This window comes from Mobula birostris, chromosome 6, assembly GCF_030028105.1.
Source record: "Mobula birostris isolate sMobBir1 chromosome 6, sMobBir1.hap1, whole genome shotgun sequence".
NCBI classification, from domain to species: Eukaryota; Metazoa; Chordata; class Chondrichthyes; order Myliobatiformes; family Myliobatidae; genus Mobula; species Mobula birostris.
The window spans coordinates 6,155,706-6,177,250 of NC_092375.1; the positions used below are offsets into that span (position 1 = coordinate 6,155,706).

Sequence of the window (21,545 nt, forward strand, 5' to 3'; positions counted from 1 at the left end):
CCAATAGGAATCAAATAAAGGAGTCAATTTGATTGCTTATTTGTTTATTATTATTGTTTCTTTTTTCATTGTATTTGCACAGCTTGTTGTCTTTTTTGCATTGGTTGTTCGTCTGACCTGTTGGGTGCAGTTCTTCATTGATTCTATTATGGTTCTTGGCTTTACTGAGTATGCCCACAAGAAAACATGTCTCTGGGTTATATATGGTGACATACATGTACTGTGATAACGAATTTACCTTGAACTTTGAGGAAGTTGCATTTACCTATCAGCACTGAGCTCTGCCCCAGTTTAGCCTATCTCTTTGTCATTGCGAGTGAGTTCACGGAGCCTTATTGCACAGTAAGCACCACTGACTGTGATGGGATTATATTCTGTAAAGGAACTAAACCACAACAAAATTCAAACACAAGAAATTCTGCAGAGCTGGAAGTCTTGAGTTACCGCCGTAGTGTTGTGGTTAGCGCAGTGCCATTACAGCTTGGATGTTCTGGATTTCAGAATTCAATTCCTCCACTTTCTGTAAGGAGTTTGCATGTTCTCCCCATGACCACGTGGTTTCCTATGGGTGCTCCGGAGTTCTCCCACAGTCGAAGATGTATTGGTGAGTTAGTAGGCTAATTGGTCATTGCTGGGCAGGAAGTGGCTGCTCTGCGCTGCATCCCTCAATAATAAGAAAAAATAAAGTACAGAAGACAAAATTCAGCAGTGTGCCAGGATTCTCAAGGAAATTAATTTCAGCTGATTGTGAGAAAGCTCTCGTCTGTGCTGATTCTGAACGGAGACCAAGAAACTAAAGCAGCTGGCGTACTGATTAGCATATCATCTATACAAAGCATGTTTAGACATTCAAAAAGTAAGCAGACTTGAGATATGATTTAATTATTAATTATTCCATTAAATTTCTGATATTTATTCAATATAATAAGGACATGTTTTAATAGACTAGGTGGCAAAAGATTGGGTGCAGAATTTATTTACTTATTCGTCTGTATATCTCAGAATCCTCACCCACATTGCCTGAAGTTCTCATCTACGCTGGCCCCAATTTCCTGTTTGACCCATATCCCTCTAAAACCACCCCTCCATGTACCTGTCCAAGTGTTTCCTGAATGATATTATTGTACCTGCCTCACCCACTTCTTCTGACAGCTCACCACCCCCTGTGAGAGAACATTGTCCCTCAGGTCCCTTTCAAATCTTGCCCCTCTCACCCTAAACCTATGCCCCTACTTTTGCACTGGCCTATCTTGGGGAAATGGCTTTTACCTTTCAGATTATTTATACCTCATAATTTTAAGAGATTTCTTAAGGTTGTTATAGCTGGGGGTGGTAGTGGGGTTAAGCTTCCACTACCTATTAAATGTTCCCAATGGTGTGAGTCTCAAATAACCTCTGACAACCAAGCACGAGGAAACGTGCAGATGCTGGAATTTCAAGCAGCACACATCAAAGTTGCTGGTGAACGCAGCAGGCCAGGCAGCATCTCTAGGAAGAGGTACAGTCGACGTTTCGGGCCGAGGCCCTTCGTCAGGACTAACTGAAGGAAGAGTTAGTAAGAGATTTGAAAGTGGGAGGGGGAGGGGGAGATCCAAAATGATAGGAGAAGACAGGAGGGGGAGGGATGGAGCCAAGAGCTGGACAGGTGATTGGCAAAAGGGATACCAGAGGATCATGGGACAGGAGGTCCGGGGAGAAAGAAAAGGGGGAGGGGGGAAAACCCAGAGGATGGGCAAGGGGTATAGTGAGAGGGACAGAGAGAAAAAAAGGAGAGAGAAAAAGAATGTGTGTATATAAATAAATAATGGATGGGGTACGAGGGGGAGGTGGGGCATTAGCGGAAGTTAGAGAAGTCAGTGTTCATGCCATTAGGTTGGAGGCTACCCAGACGGAATATAAGGTGTTGTTCCACCAACCTGAATGTGGCTTCATCTTTACAGTAGAGGAGGCCGTGGATAGACATATCAGAATGGGAATGGGACAGCTCCTGACCTTCATGTGCGGCTTAGTTACTAAGTTACTAAGCCCGGTGGAACCGTTTCTACTATTGGCAACTCAAAACCAGTTGCCTTGGGCAAATGGAACTCATCAGCCATGTTTGCAGCTCGTCTAGGAGAAGGCAAACTCTGATCTCAAAGCACCACTGCCTTGTGGCTACACCCACACATGGGGAAGGCTTTGGGAGTGAACCCTGAGGGAAAAGTCTGGAGCTGGAGTCCATAAGGCAGCCTTACGTTCAGTTCAACACTGACTGGCAACGCCTACAGCACAGCTTGTGCCAATCTCTGCTGTTCCTTTGGATTCATCAGCTACGTGGACTATATGGACATCAGCTTGCTCTCCGTATCGTACTGACCCGGCTTGCGTATCACATAGGTAGCTGGGACGCCACATCAATGGTCAACTCCAACCAATAGAGGGCCTCAATTTTAAGCATTTCCATAAGGCCACTTTTCATTCTTCTACGCTCCAAGGAATTAGAAACCAGCCAGGCCTCACTTTCATTATACCTCAGACCCTGTAGTTCTGTACCCATTCTAGTTTAACCAGATTCAGAGTCATTTATTAATCACATGTACACCAGTGTTGGGGCCGCTTCTTTTTACGTTATATGTCAACGATTTGGACGGTGGGCGGCACTCACAAAATGCTGGAGGAACTCAGCAGGCCAGGCAGCATCTAGGAAAAGAGAATTGTCATCGTTTCAGCCCGAGACCCTTCGATAGGTTTCAGCCCAAAACGTTGACTGTACTCTTTTCCATAGATGCTGCCTGACCTGCTGAGTTCCTCCAGCATTTTGTGAGTGTTGCTCAGATGTCCAGCATCGGCAGATTTTCTCTTGTTCGTGACTTAGATGGTGGAATTGATGGATTTGTGGCCAAATTTGCAGACGATATGAAGATAGGTGGAGGGACAGGTGGTGCTGATGAAGCAGGGAATATGCAAAAGGACTTAGATTGGGAGAATGGGCAAAGAAGTGGCAGATGGAATATAGTGCAGGGAAGTGTATGGTCATGCACTTTGATAGCAGGAATAAAGACACACACCATCTTCTAAACAGAGAGAAAATTCAACATTAATTTGTGCAAAAGGACATGAGAGTCCTTGTGCAGAATTCCCTACAGGTTAATTTGCAGGCTGAGTCAGTGGTAAGGAAGGCAAATGCAATGTTAGCATTCATTTCAAGAGGACTGTAATATAAGAGTGCTGATGTAATGCTAAGGCTATATAAGGTTTTGCTCAGTCTGAACTTGGAATATTGTGAGCAGTTTTGGGCCCCTTATCCAAGACACGAATGTGCTTGCATTGGGGAGAGTCCAAAGGACGTTCACGAGAATGATGCTTGGAATGAAGCGGTTAATGTATGAGGACCGTTTGATGTCACTACAGTTCATCGAATATTGAAAAGCCTAGATAGAATGGACATGGAGAGGATGTTTCCTATGGTGGGTGAGTCCAGGACCAGAGGGCATAGTCTTAGAATAGAGGAACACCTATTTAGAACAGAGATGTGGAGAAATTTCAGAGGGTGGCAAATCTGTGGAATTCATTGCCTGGGATGACTGTGAAGACCAAGTCACTGGGTATATTTACCCATCGGGTATTTAGGTTTTTGATTGGTCAGGGTGCCAAAGGTTACGGGGAGAAGGCAGGAGAAAGAGGTTGAGAGGGGAAAAAAATCAGCCGTGATAGAATGGTGGAAAAGACTTGATGGGCCAAGTGGTCTAATTCTGCTCTTTTGTGTTATGGTCTAAATGTGAGAAGGTGCTGTTACTGAAACTCTGCAGTGAGTTTAGAAAATGCTGGAGGGAATCAGGCAGCAACTATGGAGAGTGAAGCAGGAAAAGATTCCAGATGCCAAGTGATTTCAGATACTGACAGCAGTTAATCTAAGGTTGTAAACTGCAGTGTCATGGCAACATGGCAGTTAGCGTAATGATATTACAGTGCCAGTGATTTGGGTTCAAATCCTGCTGCTGTCTGTAAGGAGTTTGTATGTTCACCCTGTGACACGTGGGTTTCCTCTGGGTGCTCTGCTTTGCTCCCATATTCTAAAGGCGTACGGGTTAGTAAGTTCTGGGCGTGCTGTGTTGCCGCCAGAATCAGGTCGGCACTTTTCGGTTGCTTCCATCCTTGGACTGTGCTGGCTGTTGACACAAACAGCGCATTTCACTGTATACTTTGATGTTTTGATATACTGTACATCTGAGAAGCGAAAGCTAATCTTAAGATCTTAAGGCTCGAAACAGAAAGTTTTGATGTTCTTGCTGAGTCTGTGAATAGGGAGGTTGGTGCTAGTTATGACATGAAGAATCATGAAGTCGTACAGCTCCGAAACAGGCCCTTCAGCCCATTGTAACCATGCTGACCTGTTGGAATTTCGATGAATAGTGATAGAGGCAATGCGGTTTGATATAGGGCATCACTCAGGTGCATTGAACTTGATGAATTAGATTACACGTTTTAAGGGCAAGACCCTTAACAGTGTTGATGAGCAGAGGGATCCTGACGTGCAAGTTCATAGCTCTCTGAAAGTGGCTACACAGGTAGATAGGGTGGTTAAGAAGGTGTGGGGCATGCTTGGCTTTTTTAGTCCATAAGACCTTTGAACACAGGAGCAGCATTAAGACATTTGGCCCATTTTCGTCATGGCTGATCCATTTCCCTCTCAGCTCTATTCTTCCACCCCCTCCCCGTAATCTTTCCTGGTCCGACTAATCAAGAATCTATCACCTTCCACCTTAAATCACCCAGCCACCTGAATTCCACAGATTCACAACCCACTGGCTAAAGAAATTCCTCCTCAGCTCTGTTCTAAATGGATGTCCCTCCATTCTCAGTTTATGCCCTCTGGTCCTAGACTCCCTTGATACAGGAAACATCCTCTCTACATCCACTACATCGAGGCTTTTCAATATTCGATGGGTTTCAATGAGATTCCTCCCTCATTCATCAAAGTTGCTGGTGAACGCAGCAGGCCAGGCAGCATCTCTAGGAAGAGGTATAGTCGACATTTCGGGCCGAGACGGTCCTGACGAAGGGTCTCGGCCCGAAACGTCGACTGTACCTCTTCCTAGAGGTGCTGCCTGGCCTGCTGCGTTCACCAGCAACTTTGATATGTGTGGCTTGAATTTCCAGCACCGGCAGATTTCCTCGTGTCCCCCCTCATTCATCTAAGTTCCAGTGAGTAAAGGCCCAGAACCTTCAATCTCTGCTCGTATGATAACTCTTTGATTCCCAGAATCACTCTCATAAACTTCCTCTGAACCCTTTCTGATGTCACCATATCCCTTCTAAAACAAGAGGCCCAAAACTTCTCACAATACTTTGAGTAAGGCCTCACCTGTGCCTTATAAAGCCTCAGTATTATATCCTTGCTTTTATATTCTAGTCCTTTTGAAATGAATGTTTACATTGCATTCGCCCTCCTCACCACTGATTCAACCTGCAAATTAACCGTTAGGGAATCCTGCATGAGCACTCTCAAATAATTTTGCACCTTAGATTTTTGAATTTTCTTCCTGTTTAGAAAATAGTCTATGCTTTTATTCCTTCTACCAAGGTGCATGCCTTACACTTCCTGACACTATACTCCATCTGCAACCTCTTTACCCATTCTCCCAGTCTGTCTAACTCCTTCTGCAGACTCCCTGCTTCCTCACCACTACCTGTCCCTCTGCCTATCTTCATATTGTCAACAAAGTTGGCCACAAACCCATCAATTTCATCATCCAGACCACTGACATTAGTCAAGGCATTGAATTCTAAAGTCAGGAGGTTATGTTGCAGCTTTATAAAAACTCTAGTTTGGCCATATCTAGAGTATTGCACACATTTCTGGACACCCCATCATAGGAACGATGTCGAGGCTTGGAGAAGGTGCAGAAGAGGCTTGGCCAGGGTGCTGCCTGGATTAGAGGGCAGGGACTGTAACGAGAGGCTGGTCAGACTTGGGTTGTTTTCTCTGGAGCGGCAGAGGCTGAGGGAAGATCTGACAGAGGTTTATAAGGTTTAGACAGAGTAGGCGGACAATATCTTTTTCCCAGTGTTAAAATGCCTGATGCCAGATGGCATGCACTTAAAGTGAAAGCAGTAATTTCAAAGGAGATGTGAGGGGCAAGTTTTTTTACACAGAGAGTGGAGGGTGCCTGGAATGAGCTGCCTGGGGTGGTGGTAGAACCAGATACATTACAGACTTTTAAGAGACGTTTAGATAGACACATGAATGTGAGGAAAATGGAAGGATATGGACATGGTGTAGTTCAGTTGGCCAGTTAATTGTTTCAGCACAGCATTGTGTTCCTGTGCTGTTTATTTATTTGTTTGTTTGCTTATTTTTATTGTTTGCACAATTTGTTTTTTTTCTCTCTGCACGTTGGGTGTTTAATGGGTTCTATTAGGTTTCTTGTTTTGCGGCTGCCCGTAAGGAGACAAATCTCAAAGTTGTACACAGTGTACGTCTTTTGATAACAAATGTGCTTTGAACTTGGAATTGTTCTATGTAATGCTAGTGTGGTGTTTGAGCACAGAATTGACCCGCTCTCTCTATTTCCATCTCGTCCAGGATCCCGACTCCGACAGGAGGACTTCCCGCCCCGAATCGCAGAGCACCCCTCCGACCTGATCGTCTCCAAGGGGGAGCCGGCCACGCTGAACTGCAAGGCGGAGGGGAAGCCGAGCCCCACCATCGAGTGGTACAAGGATGGGGAGCGGGTGGAGACGGACAAGGATGACTCCCGCTCCCACCGCATGCTGCTGCCCAGCGGCTCCCTCTTCTTCCTGCGCATCGTCCACGGGCGCAGGAGCAAGCCGGACGAGGGCAGCTACGTCTGCGTGGCCAGGAACTACCTGGGGGAGGTCGTCAGCCACAATGCCTCGCTGGAGGTGGCCTGTGAGTACCTTCCCGTTATCTGCCATTGGTTGAAAGCATTGTATGTTCCTGTGTGTGCAGTATGAGACTCCACATTGTTGGACGATCCTAATGGATTGTAATGTTATTTGCTCTCAGCGTATTGGTAGCTTAGCTGCCTGGTTGCTCAAACTTCTTGATAAACTTAGGAAGTTGTCTCCCCTTGTAAAATCAGAAGTAACTCGCCTGGGTGTTATCCTTGATTCAGACTTGAATTCTAAATCCCACATAAAACAAGTGACCAGAGCAGCATTTCTACACTTGGAAAATATTACAAAGGTATGTCTGTTTCTGTCACGTGATGATGCTGGAAATCTAATTCATGCTTTTACATGGGATAGACTAGTTTACTACAATACAGTTTTACTGGCCTTCCAAAGCAATCTATTGACAAACTTCAACTCATTTAGAACGTCGCTGCCAGACCATTAACTAAAACCAGGAAGGGGGAACATATCACTCCTGTACGAGCTACTTTGGGTTGGCTTCCTGTATCTTTTAGAATTGATTTCAAAGTTCTCTTCCTTGTTTTTAAAGCTTCCAGTGGTCAGGGATGGGAGTACATCGCGGAATCGTTTCTGTTTTATAATCCTGCTCAAACTCCCAGTTTTCCTTTCACAGGTCTTTATCTCTTTTGTTTTCATGTTTATTTTTAGTTTTTATTTTATTTTCATATTTGCACTTTATCCCATTGAAAAGCACCTTGAACTACCTTGCCCCTTAAATAAAGTTCTTGTTCTTGTTATTATCATTGTTATTATCCTCCCTTGCTGCTCAATGCAGTGCACATTAGTGGTAAGTTTGGTAATGTATGTGGACATGGTCAGCCCCTAGTTCTCATTGCTGAGGATCTTCTCTGCCCCACCTGTCCTGTCGATTTTGGTGAGGATTTCCATCAGAAGGAGTCATTATCACGGAGATCTCGAGGTGTGAATCAATACGGATCTCTGGGGAGTTTGTGGGGCAGTATGTGGAAATATATCTCCAGTGGATTCTCAGTCTCTAGCTACAGAGACATCTACCTCAAGGGTTTCTGTGATTGTGTCTCTATCTACTGGACGTCCATGTTTGTACAGAAAGGAGTATGCCTGTTTCGACAGGGTTCTCTTTGTATCTGTATCTGTAGGTGAGTGTGCCTGTATTGAAGGCCCTCTGGATCTGGATCTGTATTTAAAAGAATTACTGCAAGAGTACTGAAGTTGCTGTGTCAGTACCTGAAGTGCTTCTAGAGGTACAATGCTTCTGTAGGAATATGCCTGTACATTGGTTCTAAGAGTGTTATCTGTATATTCAGTGTTTATTGATGTACATAGAGGTTCCAGGGCCCAATCTGTAGGTACACTGGCTCTAAAGGTGCCTCTGTACACACAGTGGTTCTCGGGTTGTATCAGTAAGAGTGCCCTCTAGTTATTGAGAGATTCCTCAGGATAATCTCTGAGCAAGGCAGAGTCTTGTAATGGGTGGGTGAAATGAATTCTTGTCCTCAACCTTTGATCGAACGTTACAGCTCAGTGCAGGCCGTTCAGCCTATGATCTTGTGCTGACCTTTCAACCTAAGATCAATCTAATTCTTCCCTCCTAGATATCCAATCATTTTTCTATCATCCATGTGCCTATCTACGATTTTCTTAAATGTCCATAAATTTTCTGCCTGTAGCATCCCTGGCTGAGCATTCCACGCACCCACCACTCTCTGTGTAAAACACCTACCTCTGATACCCCTCTTATATTTTCTACCAATCACCTTAAAATTATGCCCCCTGGTATTAGCCATCTCAGTCCTGAGGAAAAATCTCTGGCTGTCCACTGGGCCTATGTCTCTTATCATCTTGTACACCCCTGTCAATTTACCTGGCAAGGAAAAAAATATTTTTTTGTTTTGAACAAAAAGCTTAGATAGTGAAGTGGAGGTATGCATTCACAAGCTGGTTTCAGCACTGCAGATTGTGCTGTAAATCAGGGGTCCCAACCTTTTTTGCACCGCAGACCAGTTTATTATTGACAATATTCTTGCAGACCGGACGACCGGCGGGGGCCGGGGGGGTGGTAGGGTTGCCAACGGTCAAGAGTAGCCGTCAAATACGTTGTGTTTACCCCGAGAAAACTACCACGACCATGAAGCCTTGCGTGGGCACCTGTGTGCGCATGCGTGTACATGCCGATTTTTTTCTACAAATCGTTTTTGGCGATTCTGTATGGGGGTTGGATGTTAATCACGACCGGAATATAGGTGATAAGTCAACTATAACTAATACACTCAATTTCGTTTCTAAAAGGGTTTATTTAACGAATTTAATATTAAACACACAGCACATATTTTCCTGGCATGAATATAGTGATAAGTCAATTATAAGTCACTTATAAGTCAAGAGCATCATAACATTTTAAGTAGCGTTTGGATATTAAACACACAGCACATATTTTCCCCGAATGAACATATAAAATCATTGCAACACACCAATATCGCTGAATCAGTGGGAGCCCTGGGCTTGTTTCCCTGCAACAAGACGGTGCCATCGAGGGGTGATGGGAGACAGCGATACTCGAAGGGGGTTCCTGATGTCCAGTCTATTCCGCAATTTAGTTTTCATTGCATCCATTGCAGAGATATGTTAGAAATGGAAGCAATGTTTTCAGTGCTTTCGTGGCTATCTCAGAATATTTAGCCTTGACTTTGATCCGGAATGCCGGCAGAAATGTTATGTCAAACGTACTTTTCAGCCCGTCGTCATTTGCAAACTCGAGGAGTTGATCTTCTTCCCGCGCTGACATGGATGACGCGTGTGTAATGACCTCGCGTGTGTTCAAGCTCAACAGTGGGTGTGACAGGGAATGAGGAAAGGTGCAGCTGACTCATATCGCCAAATCATATCGTTTCCTCGCGGCTCGGTTGCGCATGCTTTGCGGCCCGGTGGTTGGGGACCGCTGTTGTAAATGCACATTTTTATTCGTTAATTTATTTGTGGTAATATTAATTTATGTGTTATGGGTGTGTGTTATATGTACTGTGTTGTGCACCTTAGTCTAGAAGTACATTACTTTGTCTGACTGTATATGTTTGTGTATTATCTGTACTAGAACATAGAAAACCCACAGCACAATGCAGGCTCTTCGGTCCACGATGCTGAGCCGAACACGTACTTAATTTAGAAATTACCTAGGGTTACCCATAGCCCTCTATTTTTCTGAGTTTCATGTACCTATCCAGGAGTCTCTTAAAAGACCCAATTGTATCCAACTCCACCACCGCCGCTGGCAGCCCATTCCACGCACTCACCACTGTCTGCGTAAAAAAACTTACCCCTGACATCTCCTCTGAACCTACTTCCAAGCACCTTAAAACTGTGCCTTCCTGTGTTAGTCATTTCAGCCCTGGGAAAAAGCCTCTGACTATCAACACGATCAATGCCTCTCATCATCTTATACACCTCTATCAGGTCACTGCCACTCCTAGGAGAAAAGGCCGAGTTCACTCAACCTATTCTTAGAAGGCATGTTCCCCAATCCAGGCAACATTCTTGTAAATCTCCTCTGCACCCATTCCTATAGTGAGGTGACCAGAACTGAGCACAGTACTCCAAGTGGGGTCCAATCAGGGTCTTATATAGCTGTAAAATTACCTCTCGGCTCTTAAACTCAATCCCACGGTTGATGAAGGCCTATGCATGGTATGCCTTCTTAACCACAGAGTCAACCTGCGCAGTAGCTTTGAGTGTCCTCTGGATTCGGACCCCAAGATTCCTCTGATCCTCCACACTGCCAAGAGTCTTACCATTAATACTATATTCTGCCATCATACTTGATCTACCAAAATGAACTACCTCACACTTATCTGGGTTGAACTCCATCTGCCACTTCTCAGCCCAGTTTTGCATCCTACCGATGTCCTGCTGTAATCTCTGACAGCCCTCCATGCTATCCACAACACCCCCAACCTTTGTGCCATTTGCAAATTTACTAACCCATCCCTCCACTTCCTCATCCAGGTCATTTATAAAAATCACGAAGAGTAGGGGTCCCTGAGTACACGTTAAGTACCTCTGCTATCTCCTCCAGTTCCATACATACTTTTCCATTGTTACACTTGATTGGTCCTATTCTCTCACGTCTTATCCTCTTGCTCTTCACCTACTTGTAGAATGCCTGAGTTTTCTTTAATGCTGCTCACCAAGGCCTTCTCATTCTTAAGCTCTGTCTTGTGAACCTTGGTCTGGAGGGACATTATTTTGTTTGGCGGTATCTATTTGTGGTATATGTGTGTGTTATCTGTCTGTGTTGTGTACCTTGGTCTGGAGGGCATTGTTTTGTCTGGTGATACACATGAGTGTGGCTGAATGACAATAAACTGAATTTGAACTTGACATCTGACTTTGACCCACAACTGTCTTGGAGCCCCTACCTCACATCCAGAGTGACCCTAGTTGAATCTGGCAATGTCTAGGCAACTATGCATGTTCTTCTTGCTCCAGTTCCCTCCCACACCCCAGTGAGGTGACTGACTGCTGTCAATTGCCCCTAATGACAGAAAGCATCAAAGAAGAGTTGATGGGCATGTGTGAGAGTGAATGGGTTACAAGGATTCAGGAAAATAAGGACAGGGTGAACGGAATTGATGGGGGTGCTCCCAGCGATTGATGAGCCAAGTGCTCTCCTTTGTTGTTATAAATTAAGAGCAAGTGAAATTAATAGGATATTTTTGCATAAACCTAAGGCAAATAAACTAGTTTTAACTGTTTTGTAATGTGTTGATACTCTAAAATACCTTGACAAAGTAAACATCGCCTAAAACCACATAACAGTAAAATTACCTCAGGAGAGACTGGAGTAAAGTAGAAAAAGTACAGAAACAATCTAGCCAGGACAGGACTGCTTGAGTTACTGGGAGAAATTGGACAGACTGGGACTGTTTGTGCCAGGGTGAAGAAAGCTGAGAGCTGACGATAGACATTTAGAAAATCACAGTGGCCAGGGAGAAGGTGGAGATTCATACTATTTTTCCAATAGTTCAAAGTTCAACCAACCAGTGTACAATAGACAAAAAATTGTGCAAATGCAAAAAAAAACAAAATAATAATAATGTAATTGTAATAAATATGGAGAGCATAATAAATATTGTAGAGTCCTTGAAAATGAGTCCAAAGTTTGTGGGATCAGTTCAGAGTTGAGGCGAGTGAAGTTATCCACACTGGTTCAGGAGCCTGAGTGTTGAGGGGTAATAACTGTTGGTACGTGACCTAAGGCTCCTGTATTTTTTTCCTGATAGCGACAGTGAGAAGACAGCGTGTGCTGGATGGTGAGGGCATAGACTTATATGAGAGAGAAGAAAGTTAAAGGGGACTTCAAAAGGCGGGATCTATCATTAAGGACCCCCATCACCCAGCACATGTCCTCTTCTCATTGCTACCATCAGGGAGGAGGTACAAGAGCCTGAAGACACACACTCAGTAATTCAGGACTATCATCTTCCCCTCTACCATTAGATTTCTGAATGAACACTAAACCCATGAACACTACCTCATCGCTTATTTGGCTCTATTTACTTAATTTGACTTTCTAATGTGAGTTTATATAAAATATAATATCAGAACTAGAATATATATGCATATATATGTATATTTGTAACAACAAATTTCACGGCGTATGACAGCGATATTAAACCTGATTCTGATCCTGAAGTTTCTTCACACAGAGGGTGGAGGTTTATGTAAAACTGACAGCCAGATGTGGTGACGGAGACAGGAGCAATTGGAACATTGAAGAAACATTTGGACAAGTACATGGATGGAAAGGGTTAAAAATTATATGGTCTCAAGGCAGGCAAGAGAGTCGACTTGGTTGGCATGGAGAAGATGGGCCGAAGAGCCTGTTTACATGCTATATTACTCGATGACAGTACCAGTATTATGTGTTTTGTATGTAACTCCTCATATCACAATTACAACAAACTAAAATAATCAGATTCCAAAAGAAATAAGTAGAATAAAAATCCAATAAACAATTAAAATAAAACACTAGAGATTAAATGAACATAAAATAATTAATGAATATTTAATTAATTTGTAGCTAATGTGTCCAGATAGTGAACTTAGATTCCAAATTACATTCAATATCAAATGTTTAATTGATGTTTTATTAATTTGTTTAGTTATGTTGCCAGGTGATGGCTGTAGATTTGTTTATAACCTTAATTATGAATTTTACTGCTGGAACGTTGTCAGGATACTGTGGATCTTTCAGCATGAGCGGCTGATGATGTTTCCTGTGAGTTTTCTGTCAGCAAGATATTCAAGTATTGGCTATTATTTCAAAAAAACATTTATTAACATTTATAAAAGTTAAAATGTGTTTATGTTAAATTATGTTAAAATTCATCTGTGCCATCTAATTTCAGATTAGATATTTATGTTATCACGTGAGCAAGAGCTATACCTTACCTCAGAAAAATTAACACTTTCTGTCAGTTGTTGAAGCATACAGAATTCGTACGGTGCTTGGCTTGGCATTTATGTTGCTAGAGTAACACACACAAAATTCTGAAGGAACTCAGCAGGTCAGGCAGCTTATATGGAGCCAACATAATCAAAAACTGTTCATCATCCCAGACGTTCTTTCTTCTCCCCTTCCCCCCTGGCTGGGCAGGCACTACAAAGCCCTGAAAGCAAGTCAAATTCAAAGTCAAGTTTATTACCGGAGTGCATACACATCACCACATACAACCCTGAGTTTCTTTTTCTGTGGGCATACTTAGTCATTCTATAGAACAGTAACTGTAAGCAGGATCAGAGGACAGCAAACTGTAAAAATTGCAGATATAAATAAATAATGAGCATGAAATAACAAATTAAAAGAGCCTGTAAATGAGTGTAGTTATCCCCTTTTGTTCAGGAGCCTAGTAGTTGAGGGGTAGTAACTGTTGTTGAACCTGATGGTGCGAGTCCTTGGGTACCTGTACCTTCTGCCTGTTGGCAAGATAAGAGAAAAGAGCATGGTCTGGCTGGTGAGGATCTTTGATGACAGATGCTGCTTTTCTACGGTAACGTTTCAAGTAGATGTGCTCAATGGTTGGAAGTGTGGGTGGGGGGTGGACTTTACCCGTGATGTACTGGGCCGACTCCACTATCTTCTGTAGAATTTTACACTCAAAGACATTGTTGTTCCCTTACCAGGCTGTAATGCAGCCAGTCAATATACTTTCCACCAGGTACCAATAGACTCTTGAATGGATTGTTCAGATGTGAAGAGACGAACTCTTGATCTCCCAGTCTCCCTCACCATGGCTGTTGTATTTGTCTTTTATCCCTCTGTTATAAGACTGCGGATTGGATCTCTTGTATAATATCAGTTTTTTCTTGTACAATTTACCTTGTCATGGTCTCACACCTTATTATCTGCCTGCACTGCGGTCTTCATAACACTAAATTCTGTACTCTATAGTTTTCCCATGTTCTACCTTGACGTACCGATGTGATGAAGTGATCTGTGAGGACGACACACAAGACCAAGTTTTTCACTGTACCTTGGTACACGTCACAACAATAAGCTGGTGTACCAGCTCGGGGTGTCATGGAAGTACAGCGATTAGCGTAGTGTCATTACTCTGCTTGCGATCAGCGATCAAGGCCAATTCCCGATGCTGTAAGGTGTTTGTATTTTCTCCCACGAACCGCTTGGGGTTTGTCCGTGTGCCCTGGTTTTCTCCCACGTTCTAAAGCTGTACAGGATTAGGCTGAGTAACTGGTGGGAATGTTATGTTGCCACTGGGGGCAACGTGCTGCTTGTGGGCCGCACCCCCCCCCAGACATATTTGGACTGTGTTGGTCACTGATGCAAAATGACTTATTTCACTGCATGTCTCAATGTACATGCGACAAATGAAGCTAATCTTTAAATGTTTGAAGTTCTGCACACTGGAATGTAGTGAGAGCTCAGGCACCGAGTCCATTCAAGAAAGCGGCCCCTTTATTGTTGGATATTAAGCAGGTCAAGCGGTATTGGGTCAATGCAATAGATGGTCATCATCATCATTATGTGCCATGTCATTTGACGTGGCTGATCATGGTCTTCCATCTGTCTTTAATCCACCTGAGAGGAGGGAGGGGAACGTTGACTCAGACCATGAGAGGTCTGTGTCGGGCATTTTCATGCCTTACAAGGCGCAGATTGGAAGTCTGGGTGGGGCGCCACTCCTCGCACAGACACTAGAGCAATGTGTGATTAAGTGCCTTGCTCAAGGGCACAAACACGCTGCCACAGCTGAGGCTCGAACTAGCGACCTTGAGATAACTAGACGAATGCCTTAACCACTTGGCCACGTGCCCTATACTTGAGGAGAAGTCCCCCTTGACACTGTTTTTCTTCTTATTTTCTCTTTCCAGGACCATGATTGTCCATGGCAAATTTTTCTACAGAAGTGGTTTGCCATTGCTTTCTTCTGAGTCGTGTCTTTACAAGATGGGTGACCTGGCCGTCATCAATACTCTTGGTGTCAGTGGCCATGTAACCATGACTTGTGATATGTATCAGCTGCTCATACAGCCAACCATCACCTGTTCCCATGGCTTCACATGGCCCTGGTCGGGAGGTGTTACACCTTGCCAAGGGTGGCCTGCAGGCTAGCAGAGGGAAGGAGCATCCTACACCTCCTTTGGTAGAGACATATCTCCACCCTACCACCCTCAATAAATGGTGCTGAGGTTAAAAAAGTAAATCAGCCAAGCTCTTACTGAATAACTGCAGCAAGCTCAAGTGGTTGTGTGGCTTACTCCTGCTTCTATTTCTTATGTCCAAAGTTCAAAGTAAATTTATCATTACCCTATGTTTTGTCACCATATACTACCCTGCACTCACAATAGAACAGAGAAATACAATAGAATCAATGAAAAACTACTCACAAATAAAACTGACAAACAACCAATGTGCAAAAGACAACAGACTGAGTGAATACAAATTATAATAGTGGTAATAAATAATTAAATAAACAAAACTGAGAACATCAGAATCAGGTTTAATATCACTGGCATATGTTGTGAAATATGTTAACTTTGTGGCAGCAGTTCAATGCATTACGTGATAAATACAGAAAAAACTGAATTACAATAAGTACATATGTGTAATTAAATAGTTAAGATAAGTAGTGCAAAAACAGAAATAAAGTAAAAAGTGGTGAGGTAATGTTCATGGGTTCAATGTCCATTTAGAAATCAGATGTCAGGGGGGAAGAACCCGTTCCTGAATCGCTGAGTGTATGCCTTCAGACTCCTGTACCTCCTTCCCAATGGTAATAATGAGAACCTGAGTTGTAGAGTCCTTGAAAGTGAGTCCATAGGTTGTGGAACAACACACATAAAAGTTGCTGGTGAACGCAGCAGGCCAGGCAGCATCTCTAGGAAGAGGTACAGTCGACGTTTCGGGCCGAGACCCTTCGTCAGAACTAACTGAAAGAAGAGCTAGTCAGAGATTTGAAAGTGGGAGGGGGAGTGGGAGATCCAAAATGATAGGGGAAGACAGGAGGGAGAGGGATGGAGCCAAGAGCTGGACAGTTGATTGGCAAAAGGGATATGAGAAGATCATGGGACAGGAAGCCCAGGGAGAAAGACAAGGGGGAGGGGGGAAGCCCAGAGAATGGGCAATAACAGATGGGGTACGAGGGGGAGGTGGGGCATTAACAAAATTTAGAGAAGTCAATGTTCATGCCATCAGGTTGGACGCTACCCAGACGGAACGTAAGGTGTTGTTCCTTCAACCTGAGTGTGGCCACTGGGAGATCCTGCTTTCTCTCAGAAAAAGCAGGGTCTCCCAGTGGCCACACATTTTAATTCCACATCCCATTCCCATTCTGATATGTCTATCCACGGCCTTCTCTGCTGTCAAGATGAAGCCACACTCAGGTTGGAGGAACAACACCTTATATTTTGTCTTGGAGGAACAACACCTTATATTTCGTCTGGGTAGCCTCCAACCTGGTGGCATGAACATCGACTTCTCTAACTTCCGTTAATGCCCCACCTCCCCCTCGTACCCCATCCGTTATTGCCCATTCTCTGGGCTTCCCCCCTCCCCCTTTCTTTCTCCCTAGGCCTCCTGCCCCATGACCTTCTCATATCCCTTTTGCCAATCAACTGTCCAGCTCTTGGCTCCATCCCTCCCCCTCCTGTCTTCTCCTATCATTTTGGATCTCCCCCCTCCCCCTCCCACTTTAAAATCTCTTACTAGCTCTTCTTTCAGTTAGTCCTGATGAAGGGTCTCGGCCTGAAACGCCGCCGGTACCTCTTCCTATAGATGCTGCCTGGCCTGCTGTGTTCACCAGCAACTTTTATGTGTATTGCTTGAAATTCCAGCACCTGCAGATTTCCTCGTGTTTGCGTCCATAGGTTGTGGAATCAGTTTAGTGTTAAGATGAGTGAAGTTATGCTGGTTCAGGAGCCTGATGGTTGATGGTTTCTCAACCTGGTGGTGTGGGACCTAAGGCTCCCGTACCTCAGGCTCCTGTACCTCCTTCCCAATGGCAGCATGAAAAGTGAACGTGGTTTGGATGGTGGGGGTTCTTAATGGTGGATGCTGCTTTCTTGTGACAGTGCTCCATGTAGATGCACTCAATGGTGGGGCGGGCTTTGGCTGTGGTGGACTGGGCTGCATCTACCACTTTCTGCAGACATTTCCATTCCAGGGCATTGATGTTTCCATACCAAACCATGACTCAACCAGCCAGTATACTTACGGCTGCACATCTATAGAAGTTTGTCAAAGCTTTACATGACATGCCAAATCTGTGTAAACTTTTAAGAAAGTAGAGGTGTTTGCATTCATTCACCCAACAAACCTAAATGCTTGAATGAAATAGGTCATATTCTCTCCCCCTCTGGAAACTGGTTTATTCAGGAGATTAAGAAATATCTTACGGTTTGATCTGATTGAAATGTATACTCAGCATTGGCCAGATAGCCTGGAAAAGTTGTATAAACATTCTGTCAGTGAAGAAAGCAGCAGTGAAAAAAAAACAGATTTGCTTCTGCACATCTGTCAACATCTGGCATTAAGCATCTTGGTATAAGACAGCTCCTTCTGAAATGGAGGTGAATTGCCGTGGGGGGAATGTGTTGCTGCCACGTTCAAATCTCCAGATTCCAGATGTAGATAATTTGACCATACTACAAATCTGTTTATGCTAGTGAAAGCAATGTTTATGAACATGTTATACTTCTGTGAAAGCCAAGCTGGGAATATTGAACGTGAGGTCCTTCCCTACCCCCCACCAACCGCTCCAGAAGGAAATGCTAATTTTCTTCTTAATTTCAAGAAGAGAACCATTAGTAATTCTGCTTCTGAAAACCATAGAGGAATTTCCAGCATCTGCAGATTTTCTCTTGTGTGAGGAGGCCCAGACTGCAGCTCTTCTGGACTCAGACTTTAAACAGATTTACTATTAATTGAAAACAGCACAAGAGATACAGCAATAATGTTTCTCCTAGATGGGGTGTCTCAGACCCACCAAAGACATGCCCTCTTTTCATTACTACCATCAGGGAGGAGGTGCAAAAGCCTGAAGGGACACACTCAGCATTTTAGGAACAGCTTCTTCCCCTCTGCCATCAGATTTCTGAACTATCCATGGAATACCTGAACCAACAGAACAATACAAAAGCAGAACAAACACGCTGATCTAAAATTTCCAATGATGAGTAACCTTCCTCACCTCGAAAACTTGGTTCACATTAAGTTGGTGTGACCTGGGTTGAAATGTTTAATACCTGAGGACAAGCATTCAAGGTGAGTGGAGGTAATTTCAAAAGAGATGTGAGGGGCAAGTTTTTTTTACACAGCGAGTGGTGGGTGCCTGGAATGTACTGCCTGGAGTGGTGGTAGAAGCAGGTATATTGGGAACTTTTAAGAGGCGTTTAGATATAGACATGTGAGTGTGAGGAAAATGGAAGGATATAGACACTGTGCAGGCAGAAGGGATTAGTTTAGTTGGCTAATTGATAAATAATTTAATTGGTTTGGCATAACGTTGTGGGTTGAAGGGGTTGTTCCTGTGATGTACTGTGATGTTCTAAGTTGTACAAGATGTTGGTGAGGTTGCATTTGGATATTGAGTTTAGTAATTTTTACTCTCTTTTTTGCACTATTTATTTTTTAATATATTTCTTCTTGTAAATTATGGTATATTTTATGTATTGTAATGTATTGCTGCCACACAACAACACATTTCATGACATCAAAATTAATGAAATTGAATCTGATTGTGAGACCAGAGCTCAGTCTGATAATGAGGGCTAGACTGGGATGGAAAGCCATTCCTTCACGCAGAGGACGATAGAGGTAAATGGCCTTGAAGCAGGCCCTTTGGCCCAACTCGTCCATGCCAACCGAGAAACCCCATGCAAGCTAATACCCTTTTCTAGCATTTGGCCCATAACCTTCTACTTTTCTATCCATGTACCTGTCCAAATGCCTTTTAAATTTTAGTATTGCACCTGTCACTATTGTTTCCTCTTACAGCTCATTCTAAAAGCCCAGAGGAAATCTGCAGATGCTGGAAATTCAAGCAACACACACAAAAAATGCTGGTGAACGCAGCAGGCCAGGTAGCATCTATGGGAAGAGGTACAGTCAGCGTTTCGGGCCGAGACCCTTCGTCAGGACTAACTTTCAGCATTTTTTGTGTGTGTTGCAACCACTGCATGAATGTGTTGCCCGTCAGGTGAGACTAGAGCTGGAGGTCATAGATTAAGGGTTAAGGGTGGTGGATGTGAGTTTGATTTCAACATTTAAGAGAAGTTTTGATAAGTACATGGAGGGAGAGGTATGCGGGGCTATGGTCTGGGTGCAGGTCGATGTGACCAGGCAGGATAATAGTTTGGCATGGACTAGATGGCCTGAAGTTTCTGTGTTGTAGTGCTCCATGCCTCTAAGCCTTTAAATCTTTCCACTATCACTTGAATCTGGTGGCAGATTCTTTACCAGAAAGGACAATGGAAGTTCACTGGGTATATTCAAGAAAGATATTGTTGGATTTTTGGACACTAAAGGAATCAAAAGATGTGGGATTAGTGGTGCTCAGGTGAACATAGAACATAGAATACTACAGCACAGTACAGGCCCTTTGGCCCACAATGTTGTGCTGACCCTCAAACTCTGCTTCCCATAAAACCCCCCACCTTAAATTCCTCCATACACCTGCCTGGTAGTCGCTTAACTTTCACTAGTGTATCTGCCTCCACCACTGACTCAGGCAGTGCATTCCACGCACAAACCATTCTCTGAGTAAAAAACCTTCCTTTAATATCCCCTTTGAACTTCCCACCTTAAAGCCATGTCCTCTCGTATTGAGCAGTGGTGCTCTGGGGAAGAGGCGCTGGCTATCCACTCTATCTATTCCTCTTACTATCTTGTATATCTCTGTCATGTCTCCTCTCATCCTCCTTCTCTCCAAAGAGTAAAGCCCTAGTTCCCTTAATCTGTGATCATAATCCATACTCTCTGAACCAGGCAGCATCCTGGTAGATCTCCTCTGTACCCTTTCCAATGCTTCCACATCCTTCCTATAGTGAGGCGACCAGAACTGGATACAGTACTTCAAGTGTGGCCAAACCAGAGTTTTACAGAGCTGCATCATTACCTTGCGACTCTTAAACTCTGTCCCTCGACTCATGAAAGCTAACACCCCATAAGCTTTCTTAACTACCCTATCTACCTGTGAGGCAACTTTCAGGGATCTGTGGACATGTACTCCCAGATCCCTCTGCTCCTCCACACTACCAAGTATCCTGCCATTTACTTTATACTCTGCCTTGGAGTTTGTCCTTCCAAAGTGTACCACCTCACACTTCTCTGGGTTGAACTCCTTCTGCCACTTCTCAGCCCACTTCTGCATCCTATCAATGTCTTTCTGCAATCTTTGACAATCCTCTGCACTATCTACAACACCACCAACCTTTGTGTCGTCTGCAAACTTGCCAACCCACCTTTCTACCCCCACATCCAGGTCATTAATAAAAATCACGAGAAGTAGAGGTCCCAGAACAGATCCTTGTGGGACACCACTAGTCACAATCCTCCAATCAGAATGTACTCCTTTCACCACGACCCTCTGCTTCTGCAGGCAAGCCAATTCTGAATCCACCTAGCCAAACTTCCCTGGATCCCATGCCTTCTAACTTTCTGAATAAGCCTATCGTGTGGAACCTTATCAAATGCCTTACTAAAATCTATATAGATCACATCCACTGCACTACCCTCATCTATATGCCTGGTCACCTCCTCAAAGAACTCTATCAGACTTATTAGACACGATCTGCCCTTCACAAAGCCATGCTGACTATCCCTGATCTGACCATGATTCTCTAAATGCCCATAGATCCTATCTCTAAGGATCTTTTCCAACAGCTTTCCCACCACAGACGTAAGGCTCACTGGTCTATTATTACCTGGACTATCCCTACTACCTTTTTTGAACAAGGGGACAACATTTGCCTCCCCCATCCCTCCGGTACCATTCCCGTAGACAACGAGGACATAAAGATCCTAGCCAGAGGCTCAGCAATCTCTTCCCTCGTCTCGTGGAGCAGCCTGGGGAATATTCCGTCAGGCCCCGGGGACTTATCCATCCTAATGTATTTTAACAACTCCAACACCT

General features: G+C 43.9%; 1 protein-coding gene across 5 annotated transcripts in view; it reads left to right on the top strand.

The window, feature by feature from the left end:
* Positions 1 to 21,545, top strand: part of robo2 (roundabout, axon guidance receptor, homolog 2 (Drosophila)) — a 620,252-nt gene that overhangs the window by 63,807 nt on the left and 534,900 nt on the right. For all 5 annotated transcript variants that reach the window (XM_072259833.1, XM_072259836.1, XM_072259834.1 and 2 more), the window contains exon 2: positions 6,566 to 6,892. In XM_072259833.1, the coding sequence (XP_072115934.1) occupies positions 6,566 to 6,892 (327 nt within the window). The remainder of the gene's footprint in view (positions 1 to 6,565; positions 6,893 to 21,545) is intronic.